We start from the raw sequence: 13918 nt of genomic DNA, 5'->3' as shown, positions 1-13918 counted from the left end.
AAATCTGTTAAATATATTTAGATTAATATTAGGTAACTTTTATAGAAAAACATTAAGAAAATTTATTTTCTTAAATAATAGTCATGGGATAAAAATCTCACATACCCTTCTGTAGATACTCTGTGGCAAAACAGTAGCATCTGTATATGATTTTGATTTGGTCTGAAGTCTTGCTAGTTTGGCATCAAACTGAATGAAATTTAAAAAGAAAGTTATTGAGAAGATTCTAGTTCAATAACTAAAATTAAATGTTTCTATAAATATAATTCACAATATCCTTTGACACATACTCTATAATTTAAGTGCATTCTTTATATGACAACATAAAAATCTTTTAAGAAACAATTTTAAAGAAAGAGCAAAGAAAATCCAAACAAGATTAAACCTGACTGCATATTAAAATTATTTGGGGAACTCTATTCTTCCCTAGTGCCCACCTCCTTATTGTGAATTAGCATCCGCATATCAGAGAAAACATTCAGCCTTTGATTTTTTGGGATTGGTTTATTTCGTATAGCATGATATTCTCCAACTCCATCCATTTATGTATGATACATCAAAGTGTATAAATGCATTCTACTGTCATGTATAACTAATTAAAACAAATTTTAAAAATTTTAAAAAATTATTTGGTGAAACTTTAGGAAGTACCAAATACCTGGACACTATTTTAGAAACTCTGGGGTAGAGCTAGCATACTCACTTTTCTCAAAACATCAGGTGTTTTTTTTCAGTATTGTGGCTTGAAACCAGGGCCTGGTGCATGCTAGGCAAGCACTCTGTCACTTAATTATATACCCAGTCAGCATCAGCTGATTTTATAATGCAACCAGAGCTGAGGATCTAGTTTAAGTTAAAGATAGAAAAAATATTTTTACATTCTCATAAGGGCACTTTTGTCAAGAAAATGTAGTGTTATAGGAGTCATAGGAGGAAAGCTTACTTGTCCTTTTCTAGAAACTGAAGCTAAGTAGTAGAATTTGGATGTAATTTATTGATTTACTTTGAATTTTTATTCATTCAAATTAAACTAAGTCAGGTTAAAAATTTTCATAGATCATTCTTACACACCAATTTTATTTTGAACAATACTGCATTATAATTCTTCCTTTCTAATTTAGTGTTGTGCCTCTGAGGACTTCTAAACTCTCCATAAAATTGTGTTCTGGTTTGAGGGGAGAAATGTAGTTATAACAAAGACAGATGAGAGTTCCATATATAGGTTAACAGCATACTTGAACTAGACTAATGACAAACCCTAGATAATAAACAAAATACAGACTCCCAACTGATAGTTTAAAAGTCAATGGTGAATCTTGAAACATGACCTATTCTATTTTAGTTGGCCCTCCGTCCTCTTTATTGTTTGTGGGTATACTTAGTGATAAGCCAGCAGCATCAGCAAAGAACTTCTAAAATCAACATAAGTCCCCTTTCTGCCATATGATTACACATATTACCTCATCAAGCACCCCAAGAATATACCAGTTTCTGGAGAATAAGCAGTATATTTTAACTAAGACCTATGAACTATCTTTTTTGTACCAGGGACACTTAAACACTAAGCCACATCCCATCCCTTTTTTATTTTGAGAAAGGGTCTTGCTAAGTTGCTGAAGCTGGCCTTGAGCTTGTGATTCTCCTGCCTCAGCCTACGGAGCTGCTGGGATTAAAGGCATGAACCACCATACCCGGAGATCTTTGCATTCTTACAACACGAAGTAAAATGGGAGTTGAAGTGGGGAAGCATAATGAGATGGAAGAATATAGAAAGGAGACTGGTAAAATATAAAGAACAAAATTAAAGGACAGATATTTTGTCAAAATATCAGGATCTTTGAGATTCTGACATGTGATTAGCTTCAGAACAAGAGCTGGAGCCTCAGTCTATGAGATGCTGTACTAGAAGTTCCTTAACATTTTTTTTAAAAAAAGGAATTAGGTTTGTTTGCCTCTAAAACAGGTGTTTTTACAGAAAACCTTACTGAAAAAATTGTCTCTTTTTATCCAGATAAAACAAAAATAATTTCTAGTTGGTTTACTACACTTCCACAATTTCTTCTGGAGAGAGTAATGTTGAGGATTAAAAACACTCTCCCAGGCTGGAATGGCAGTCTTATGAAGCTCATATATATTTGACTGTAAAATGCTGGCAGTCTTTGTTCTCGCTCTCAGAGGAAATGACATCCTCCCTGGAAAGAAGAATCTTCTGAACAACTAAAGAGTCCACCTTCAGCTCCAGTGTTGACAGGCAGTGTGGCTGATGGTTGTATGTTGACTGAGCAGGTCCTCTGGTGAAGAATGAGCATAAAAACAGAAGTGTTTTAAATTCTGAAATTTATCTCACTGTGTTGAACAATAACTGAAGTATTGTTTAGACTAAGTAATATATCCTCAAGTTCAGTAGACTTTAAAATACCTACCTCTAGCTGTAGTTTGATTATTTCACTTTGTTTTTCCTTTTCTTGAGTTCTTAACTTTGCATTTAACTCTGATATTTCCATCTCCTTTTTCTCTATTAGTTCCTTGTGCTTTTCTTCATTTAATTCAACTGAATAAAACAAAAATCCATTCACTTAACATTTCAAAAATATTATATGCCTATATATCTTAAGTATTTAAAATAATTCACAAGAAAGTAAATTTTACTGTCTTATGTGTGGGATAGTTTTTACATATTTTTGTTAAGACCTTGCAAAATGTTTGAAACACAAAAGTCACTCATAAAATGCTTCTGAGTGAATAAGTTAATTTGTAATCTTATTCTTACTCATGAAATGCTTCTGAGTGAATAAATTAATTTGTAATTTGTGGGTATACTTAGTGATAAGCCAGTAGCATAAATAAACAAGAGATGCAGCAGTTAACAAGGCTCACGAAGCTTGGATTCCTAGGTCTAGAGAGCCTAAACTACTCAATGACCCTAGAGCTACATTAAGTCCCTGCCTCTTCTAAATGATTAGGCCTCTCTCAAGTTCCCATTATGTCTCTCTACATGTCATCAAATTTCTTCTTGTCTCAACTTTCTCATTCATGTTAATAATGTTACAGCACCTAAGATGGAAACCTCAAGGAAATCTTTCATTATTATTTTTTTTTTAATTTTCAGTTGTAAGGGGATGAAAACCTTTATTTTATTTATTTATTTTTATGTGGTGCTGAGGATCAAACCCAGTGCTAGGCAAGCACTCTACCATTGAGCCACAACCCCAGCCCCCAGATCAGTCTTAAAACATACTTATAAAGATGGTCATCCCCTTCTCGGAAACCTTTAGTCATCACTTTCCCTTTTTAGACTATGAAAGGGTCAAAGAATACAGGTCTAGCTACAGTATTTCCCTTGCTGAACTTTTTTTGTGCAATGCCACATTTTTTTGTGTAATACCCACAAGGGTAGAAAATGGACTATTATTTATTAACATGCTCCATGTCTTCCTCTGTAAATATTTTGGTTTTTGTTTTCTCTTTTCTTTGAGGCCCTTTTTCTCCTCTACTAGTAAATCTTATACATACTCAAGATCTAGGATTAGGGCCCTAGGATAAGTTCCCATCTTTTCCTGAAATGAGGTAAAGCCGAGAAGAATATATTGAATCATACAAAGTCCTAGAGAAATTGTTTGCCATTCAGTCCACTCTGAACCCATTATGTGCCTGGAGGCAGCATTGCTGAAGATTTGAATTTAGAGAAGTTATGATTAAAATAAAAACTAAAGCATGGAAATGGATTCCTCTTCAGATACTTTATTAGAGGATAGTCATATGATTTTCTTTATCCTAATTTCTTTGAAAAATTTTGTTATTAAGCTTATGCTGGTCTTATGAAATGGTGTTATAGTTGAATGTGAGGTGTTCCCCCAAAGCTCCTGTGTTAATGCAGAAGGTGAAATGATTAGATTACAACAGTCATAACCTAATTAGTGGATTAAGCCATTTGATAGATTAGCAATTTGAATGTACAACTATACTGGGTGCTAACTACAGGCAGTGGGGCATGGTTGGAGGAGGTGGGTCACTGAGGTGGGTGTGCCCTTTAGGATCACATCTTGACCCCTTGGCTCCTCCTTCTCTCTCTCTGCTTCCTTGCTGCCATAAACTGAGTAGATTTCCTCCACCATGACCTTCCACTATGATGTTCTACCTCACCTAGGGCCCAAAGCAATAAAGTTGGCAGACCAGAGACTGAGACCTCTGAAACTGGGAGTTAATCCATTTTATTAGTTTTATCAAAAACTTTGTAGCTCTGATCTTCAGTGCTATATATTTGTTTACAATTTCACTAATCTGACATTCTTCTAATTTCTTTGAGTCTAGTTTGTTTTTTCCCCTAAACTCTTGATATAGTTAGATAGCTGATTTTTAGCCTTTTAAAATATTTGTATTTAAAGCTACATATTTGCCCATAAATAACTACATAAGGTTTTTGTTTTGTTTTGTTTTTGTTCTTTTGGTGGTACTGAGGATTGAACCCAGGGTCTTTTGCATGTTACATAAGCACTGTGCCACTACATCTCACACCTTTTTGTTTCGAGACAGGGTCTTGGTAAGTTGCCCAAGCTGGTCTTGAACTTGTAATCTTCCTGCCTCATACTCCCAAGCATCTGGGTTTATAGGTATGTGTCACCAAACATTGCTGTACAAATTTTCATATGTAATGTTCTCTATATAATTCAGTTTAAAATAATTTTGAACTTCCTTTGAGATTTTCACCTTGATTTCCAGGTCATTCATAAAAAATTCCAAGAATATAGAGATTTTTCTAGTTATCCATGTTTTACCCAGATTACCTTAATTGCAATGGATTTAGAGAACATATTCTGTATGATTTCAGACCTATGTGATGTAGAAAAATTCACGTTTGAGTTAATGACACAGTCAAGTTTCTTAAATGTTCTATGTGTACTTGAAAAAAAGGCATATTTTTAATTTACTGTTTATAGCATTTTAAATATGCCACTTGGTATAAGTTAATTTTGTTGTTTAAACTTTCTATACCATTATGGATTTTGCATGTTTATATGTACTTTTTCTACCACTAAAAGAGGTACCTTCAAATCTCTCACTATTGCTGTGGATCTGTATGTTTCTTTTATTTCTTTTAACTTTTGCTTGATATATTTAAAGCCCTGTTAATTGGTGCATAAAACTTTAGAATTGTTGTATTTTTTCTTGTGAATTTAACATTTTATAATTGTGAAGTATTCATATTTATATTTAGTATTTCTTTTCGACATCTTTTCCTATACTTCACCAGGTCATCAAAGTTGATGGAGATTCAAGAAAGATGTAAGTTTCAGTTTGTCCTAACTCTTTCTTACTTCACATCTAAGTTATCTTCTGAGTACAGGTCTTTCTTGAGAGCTTGTTTGGAGGTTCTAGCAGGGGAGTACAGATACTTATAAACCCTTGACTGAAGAACAGTCCTCCTCTATTAGGGAAGGTCCTCCTCTTTGAATGAGTATACAGCTTCAGGAGGGATGCACATGGAGCAATGAAAGAGGAAGGGGAGACCTGCCAAGTTAACCCTGGAAATCAGTGCGGGGACAGATGTCACAGCAAAATCACCTTCACATCCTGTGGGCAGGTCTTTCCATAGACTTTACCACTAGTCCTACATACTTTACTACCTCTCCATAGACTTTATTGCTAGTTTTAGTCATCTCTGTTTTAGTCAGCTTTTTCACTGCTGTGACTAACATACTCGATGGGACACAATGAAAGCAGTTTTAAGAGGGAAATTCATTGCCTGGAGTTCATTCTTCAAAAAAAGAAAAAAACAACAAATAAATGATCTCACACTTCATCTCAAAACCCTAGAAAAAGAAGAGCAAAACAACAGCAAATGTAGCAGAAGGCAAGAAATAATTAAAATCAGAGCTGAAATCAATGAAATTGAAACAAAAGAAACAACTGAAAAAATTGACAAAACTAAAAGTTGGTTCTTTGAAAAAATAAATAAGATCGACAGACCCTTAGCCATGATAACGAAGAGAAGAAGAGAGAGAATTCAAATTAATAGCATACGGGATGAAAAAGGCAATATCACAACAGACACTACAGAAATACAGAAGATAATTAGAAATTATTTTGAAACCCTATATTCCAATAAAATGGAAGATAGTGAAGACATCGATAAATTTCTTAAGTCATATGATTTGCCCAGATTGGGTCAGGAGGATACACACAACTTAAACAGACCAATATCAATGGAAGAAATAGAAGAAGCCATCAAAAGACTACCAACCAAGAAAAGCGCAGGACTGGATGGGTATACAGTAGAGTTTTACAAAACCTTTAAAGAAGAACTAATACCAATACTTTTCAAGTTATTTCAGGAAATAGAAAAAGAGGAAGCTCTTCCAAATTTATTCTACGAGGCCAACATCACCCTGATTCCGAACAGACAAAGACACTTCAAAGAAATAAAACTACAGACCAATATCTCTAATGAACATAGATGCAAAAATCCTCAATAAAATTCTGGCCACTCGGATACAAAAACATATCAAAAAAATTGTGCACCATGATCAAGTAGGATTCATCCCGGGGATGCAAGGCTAGTTCAATATACGGAAATCAATAAATGTTATTCACCACATCAATAGACTTAAAGATAAGAACCACATGATCATCTCGATAGATGCAGAAAAAGCATTCGACAAAGTACAGCATCCCTTTATGTTCAAAACACTAGAAAAACTAGGGATAACAGGAACATACCTCAATATTGTAAAAGCTATCTATGCTAAGCCTCAGGCTAGCATCATTCTAAACGGAGAAAAATTGAAGGCATTCCCTCTAAACTCTGGAACAAGACAGGGATGCCCTCTCTCACCACTTCTATTCAACATAGTTCTTGAAACACTGGCCAGAGCAATTAGACAGACGAAAGAAATTAAAGGCATAAAGATAGGAAAAGAAGAACTTAAATTGGCACTATTTGCAGATGACATGATCCTATACCTAGCAGACCCAAAAGGTTCTACAAAGAAACTTCTAGAGCTAGTAAATGAATTCAGCAAAGTGACAGGATATAAAATCAACACGCATAAATCAAAGGCATTCCTGTATATCAGCGACAAAGCCTCTGAAATGGAAATGAGGACAACCACCCCATTCACAATATCCTAAAAAAAAAAAAAAATACTTGGGAATCAACCTAACAAAAGAGGTGAAAGATTTATACAATGAAAACTACAGAACCCTAAAGACAAGAACAATTTTAAGAGAAGGAACGTTTTCTTGAAGGCTCACGGTTTCAGAGGTCTCAGTCCACAGAAGGCCAGGTCCATTCCTTGGGGCCAAACAGTATAGCAGAGGGAAGCAGCTCACATGATGATCAGTAGGCAGAGAGAGAGAGAGACTCCACTCGCCAGATATAAAATATATACCCCAAAGCCATGCCCCCAACGACCCACCTCTAGCCACAAACTACCTGCCTTAAATTGCCACTCAATTAATCCCATTAAGGGATTAATTAATTGATTGGGTTAAGATTCTCATAACCAAATTATTTCTCTTCTAAACCTTTTTGCATTGTCTCACACATGAGTTTTTGGAGGGTACCTCACATCCAAACCATAACATTCCACACTGGCCCTAAAAGCTCATGACCATCTCACAATGCAAATACATTTTGTTTATTTCCAAGAATCCCCATAGTCTCAACAGTTCAAGATTGCCCAAAAGTTCATGTCCAAAGGCTCCTCTGATACTCAGGGTAACCTTGCATTGTGAGTGCCTGTAAAAATCAAAAGTGATTTACATGTATGCAATATATAAAGGTAGAGAACAAACACTTCCATTCACAAAAATAAGGGCATAGAAAGAAGGGATGAGAACAAAGGAAGACTGAAATCCAGCTGAGAAAACAAGACCTGTAGCTTCACATCTGGCATCTGGAACACATGGCATGGTGATATTCAGTCCAAAAGGCTTGTGTAGCTCTGCCCCTTTGGCTTTGTTGATTGCAACTCAAATGGCCTTTCTATTGGCTTGTCTCAGATTGATTCCTGCAGCCTTCCCCAGTGGACATTCCACAGAACTGGCATTTCTTAATCTTGGGGGTCTCCACTGCAGCTTTGGCTCCTCTTCACATCTCCATGTTTTGCCCTCTCAAGGGGTGACTACAGGGACTCCAACTCTGCTGTACTTTGCCTGGCCTCCCAAGCCTTTCTTTGAAATCTTGGCAAAAGCCTCCATGACCTTTTTATAATTGACCTTGTTTGGGTTATTTTTAAAGTCAAGTTTACTGAAGTAACTCCAGCATCCTGCATTCCTGCAGAACCAGTACCATGTGGTGGATGCCAAGGCCTGCTGTCATCTTGAGTAGTAACCAAGCCTTCAGAGACCCTGGCTGCAGCAGCCTCTAAGTTCTTCGTTAGCTAAGCTTGTTGAAAAAAACTTCCTAGGTCCTCTTATGCAAGAAGGGTACCCACTGGTCTCTTCTCAAGAGAATTTTTACTTTTACTTACTTGAGTGTGGGGTGGATGATATCTTGCCAATTCCTGGGATGTACTCAAGCCAGGGGGGAAGCAGCGCACATGATGATCAGAAGGCAGAGATTGACTCTACTTATTAGATACAATATACCTCAAAGGCACATCCTCAGTGACCCACCTCCAGCCACACCCTTCCCACCTTCAGTCACCACTTAGTTAATCCCATCAGGGTATTAATTAACTGGGTTAAGACTCTCATAACCCAATCATTTCTCTTCTAAACCTTCTTGTATTGTCTCACACATGAGATTTTGGGGGGCACCTCATATTGGAAGCATAAGAGTCTCATATTCTTATAAACATATGTGTCGTATACATGACATATATATGTCATATATATATATATATAAATTTATACACACACACATATTTATATATATCAGCTTCTTGACTTCCCCTTCCTCAGACTAGATATTTTTTCTTGTCATCTATCTTTCAGTTTACTAATTCTATCCTTAGTTTTATTAACTGGGTACTAAATCCTTACACTGAAATTCCATTTTCAGTAATTGCGTTTGTAGTACATTTCCATATATTTCATTAGAGTTTCCATTTATCCATCAATTGATTCCTTTAAATCCAGTGATTATATTATCAGAGTTGTTATAAACTCCATGATTAGTAATGCTGTTTCTGGATCATAATTGGATCTAGACTAATATCCTTTAAAACTTTTTATAATTGACCTTGTTTGGGTTATTTTATTTTTAAAATCAAGTTTACTGAAATATAATTCATATATAGCAAAATCCATTTTTCATGTATACAGATTGATGAGTTTTAACAAGAATATATTGTAATCTAATCCATTACAGTCAAGAAATAGAATTCTTCTATAATTTCAAAGAGTCTTTGTACCTGTCTGCAATTCATTTATTTGCCAACATACTATAAAACATTGATCTGAATTGTTCCTTTTTTCAGAATGTCATAGAAACAGAATCACAGAGTATGTAGCTTTTTCAGTTTTTCTTCTTTCATTTATCATAATGTTTTTTTAATTGGTTGTTCAAAACATTACAAAGCTCTTGACATATCATATTTCATACATTAGATTCAAGTTGGTTATGAACTCCCAATTTTACCCCAAATACAGATTGCAGAATCACATCGGTTACACATCCACATTTTTACATAATGCCCTATTAGTAGCTGTTGTATTCTGCTACCTTTCCTATCCTCTACTATCCCCCCTCCCCTCCCCTCCCATCTTCTCTCTCTACCCCATCTACTGTAATTCATTTCTCTCCTTGTTTATTTTCCCATTCCCCTCACAACCTCTTATATGTAATTTTGTATAACAATGAGGGTCTCCCTCCATTACCATGCAATTTCCCTTTTCTCTCCCTTTCCCTCCCACCTCATGTCTCTGTTTAATGTTAATCTTTTCTTCCTGCTCTTCCTCCCTGCTCTGTTCTTAGTTGCTCTCATTATATCAAAGAAGACATTTGGTATTTGTTTTTTTAGGGATTGGCTAGCTTCACTAAGCATAACCTGCTCTAGTGCCATCCATTTCCCTGCAAATTCCATGATTTTGTCATTTTTTAGTGCTGCGTAATACTCCACGGTGTATAAATGCCACATTTTTTTTATCCATTCATCTACTGAAGGGCATCTGGGTTGGTTCCACAGTCTAGCAATTGTGAATTGTGCTGCTATGAACATCGATGTGGCAGTATCCCTGTAGTACACTCTTTTAAGGTCTTCAGGGAATAGTCTGAGAAGGGCAATAGCTGGGTCAAATGGTGGTTCCATTCCCAGCTTTCCCAGGAATCTCCATACTGCTTTCCAAATTGGCCGCACCAGTTTGCAGTCCCACCAGCAATGTACAAGAGTACCCTTTTCCCCACATCCTCGCCAGCACTTGTTGTTGTTTGACTTCATAATGGCTGCCAATCTTACTGGAGTGAGATAGTATCTTAGGGTGGTTTTGATTTGCATTTCTCTGACTGCTAGAGATGGTGAGCATTTTTTCATGTACTTGTTGATTGATTGTATGTCCTCCTCTGAGAAGTGTCTGTTCAGGTCCTTGGCCCATTTGTTGATTGGGTTATTTGTTATCTTATTGTCTAGTTTTTTGAGTTCTTTGTATACTCTGGATATTAGGGCTCTATCTGAAGTGTGAGGAGTAAAAATTTGTTCCCATGATGTAGGCTCCCTATTTACCTCTCTTATTGTTTCTCTTGCTGAGAAAAAACTTTTTAGTTTAAGTAAGTCCCATTTGTTGATTCTTGTTATTAACTCTTGTGCTATGGGTGTCCTATTAAGGAATTTGGAGCCCGACCCCACAATATGTAGATCAGAGCCAACTTTTTCTTCTATCAGGTGCAGAGTCTCTGATTTGATATCAAGCTCCTTGATCCACTTTGAGTTAACTTTTGTGCATGGCGAGAGGAGGGGATTCAGTTTCATTTTGTTGCATATGGATTTCCAGTTTTCCCAGCACCATTTGTTGAAGATGCTATCCTTCCTCCATTGCATGCTTTTAGCAACTTTATCAAATATAAGATAGTTGTAGCTTTGTGGATTAGTCTCTGTGTCCTCTATTCTGTACCATTGGTCCACCCGCCTATTTTGGTACCAGTACCATGCTGTTTTTGTTACTATTGCTCTGTAATATAGTTTGAAATCTGGTATTGCTATACCACCTGATTCACACTTCCTGCTTAGAATTGCTTTTGCTATTCTGGGTCTTTTATTTTTCCATATGAATTTCATGATTGCTTTATCTATTTCTACAAGAAATGCCATTGGGATTTTGATTGGCATTACATTAAACCTATAGAGAACTTTTGGTAATATCACCATTTTGTTATCATAATGTTTTTGAAGTGATTATACTGTTGAATGTGTCAGTAGTTTGTTCTTTTTATTGATGAGTAAATTCCATTGAATGTATATGATTTTTAAAATCTATTTGCTAGTTAAAAAATTTGCTTGATTCCAATTTTGAACTATTATTAATACAGCTGCTATAAACATCCACAAGCAGGTCTTTCTGGATGCATGCTTTTCATTTCTCTTTCTGGATGCATGCTTTCATTTCACTTAGAAGTGGGAATGCTGGGTCATATGATATATGCTATATAACAGCCAAGAAAATGAGCCTTTTAGATCATAGAAAGCCTAATCTATCACTTGCCCCTGTTCCTGCATTTTAAAATCCATTACTACATTTGAGCTAAAGCCATCCTTCCATGGGTTGTGACTGTAGTCACAGGATGTGAAAAGGATACTAAGGTGAGAAAATCCCTGGGAGATGTAGAATTCTTTTACAGGTGAATCTGGATCAAAAACTCTGTATTGCCTTCACCTAAACTTTCTTAGAAATGTATTGTAGACATTGTTTTAAAAAATTCAATCTTCTTTTCTTCTCTCTTCCTGCACAGGAGTTAGACCTGCATTAACTACTGATAGCCTTCCCCAGATCCCTCTCCATTTCTTATCATATGTACCTTACCCCCCAAAACCTCTTAAATTTCTAATCCCATTTTGATAGTTCCTTCTTGGAGTACCTGACCTAGTACAAGAAAACAATCATGATGAAATTCTGAGATTGGCTCATATCAGTTTGTGGGCAATGAAGTAGCCAACCTTGGCAGTATGTGGAATACTGATAGTTTCCAGCATATGATGTGTTTTTTTTTTTTATTGCTACAGATTTAATTAGAATAACTTGAGGAAATGTTCTTGGGGTAGGAAATGTCTTGCAGATATGAAATTCAGGGATTTGAAAGATGGATAGAAATTCCTATGCAGATAGTAACGTTGTCTGGACACTGCTAAATTAAACTGACATCCTAGTAAGGGATAATGAGGAACTGGGGGCCATTAACAAGAGGGTAAAGACTTAAGAAATAAGTCTAAGAGTCAGAGAGATTCTTTGGTAGCTTAAAAACATGCTCTTAGCTTTAGTAGCAGAAAAATAGACACAGTTGAACAATGGAAAATCTAATAGAAATTTTAAACTTCTACCTAGAGATGTTTCAATGTTCAGCCAAATGTTTACTGGGATGAAATTGAGACCCAGTTTTCCTGTGATTGGAAATATCTGGAATCCTGAAAATATGATGAGGACACATGGATGGATGCTTCTGAAGACCTCCCTAAACCCTCAGAGTTTGAAGAGTTGGCCTACTCTTTCCTAATAAGAGTTGGAACATCCCCTGTGCCAAAAGATGCCATAGATGCTTGTCTTGGAAGCTGACTCTATCTTCTCTTTTAGTTTATAGACTAATAATTAGGATTAAGGCCCAGCCTAACTTTCTTGGTCTGATAAGGGAGAAAAGTGACTAACCTCAAAAAAATTTGCAAGACTTAGCTAGCCTGCATTGGTAAAAGTCATGTGAGCACCCCTCGGGACAGATTTTCAAAGTGCTTTATCAAAGAAGATGGAAAGTAAGACTGAGTAAATAAGAATTAATAGACTTGGGAGTACTACTTTTAAGGGATATGGGACATAATATTCTAGCAAGGGATGACAGAGAAAGACCAGCTGTGGGTAAATCTGTGGGAGTGGGGCTGGGTCCCAGAGTGCCATATCTAGGATTGGTAGAATGTTTAGTATGTGTTATTCCCCATCCCAGCATATATCCTGTTCACTACTCAGTTGTATCCTCTATGCTCAGAGGCACTCAAGGGATACAGTGCCTTGGTTTGGACACTTGGGCATGTACCAGTGTACTGACAGAGAGCCTTGGGACCAAGGGTGCACAGATTTGACTGGTCTATATGCTTGGCAGGTGGCTCCTGTGGTCATGCCCAGTCTCTGGGTACAAAGAGTAGAGGCTTCAGGAGTTAGATTCACTCCTATGGTTGACAACTTTGCCTTAGCACTTGTTGATGCACAAGGAGGTTAGGAGCTCAGCCTACAGATTGATCTAACTAGTTTGTCCCGTTTGGGTTGGAGCAGACAAGGTGAGTTAGAATGCAGCAGCATCCCTTACCTCCCCCATCTCCAGCCTGCCAGCCTCCAAAATTACAATCTAGGAAAGATGTGTTTCCATTTTGAATATTTGGCAAGGAGGAATTTTGGTCTTTTTTGTTTGTTTGGTTTGCTTTCTTTTTTTGTTGTGCTCTATGATATCTTATTTTTCTTCATTATTGGTTTTTCATACTTTAATTTTATGTACTTTCTTAATTCTTCAACTGGATTTTTTCTCTTTTTTGTTTCCTTGTCTTCTCTTTTTTTCCTTTCTCTTTTTTCTTTTATCTTCCCTTTCCCCCTTTAGTACATATTTTTGTATTAACTTTGCTTTTATCAATGCTTTATTTCATATTGTTTACTCTCCATTTCTTCTCTTTGATTATTGGGGTTGGAGAACTTACTTTTAAAAAGTTTTTATTATATACTTATATCTGGTTTGCTTCCAAGTTGTTACTGTTACTAGTGATTATCTTCTCCTTTCAAAGCAGTGTTA

At 36.2% G+C, this 13918-nt stretch overlaps 1 protein-coding gene across 2 annotated transcripts in view; it reads right to left on the bottom strand.

The window, feature by feature from the left end:
• Positions 1-13918, bottom strand: part of Ccdc152 (coiled-coil domain containing 152) — a 41857-nt gene that overhangs the window by 1541 nt on the left and 26398 nt on the right. The window contains exons 6-7 of one of the 2 annotated variants that reach the window (XM_046468281.2): positions 2424-2551; positions 106-189 (exon numbers count right to left, since the gene is read on the bottom strand). In XM_046468281.2, coding sequence (XP_046324237.1) covers positions 106-189; positions 2424-2551 — 212 coding nt within the window. Of the gene's footprint in view, positions 1-105; positions 190-2160; positions 2292-2423; positions 2552-13918 lie in introns of those variants that run through there. The other variant, XM_058570736.1, reaches the window with a different exon arrangement.

The sequence above is a fragment of the Marmota monax genome, unplaced genomic scaffold, assembly GCF_021218885.2.
Source record: "Marmota monax isolate L192 unplaced genomic scaffold, Marmota_monax_Labrador192_F-V1.1 WCK01_AAM20220418_F8-fsc00120, whole genome shotgun sequence".
NCBI classification, from domain to species: Eukaryota; Metazoa; Chordata; class Mammalia; order Rodentia; family Sciuridae; genus Marmota; species Marmota monax.
This window is presented reverse-complemented; position numbering and strand designations above follow the sequence as displayed.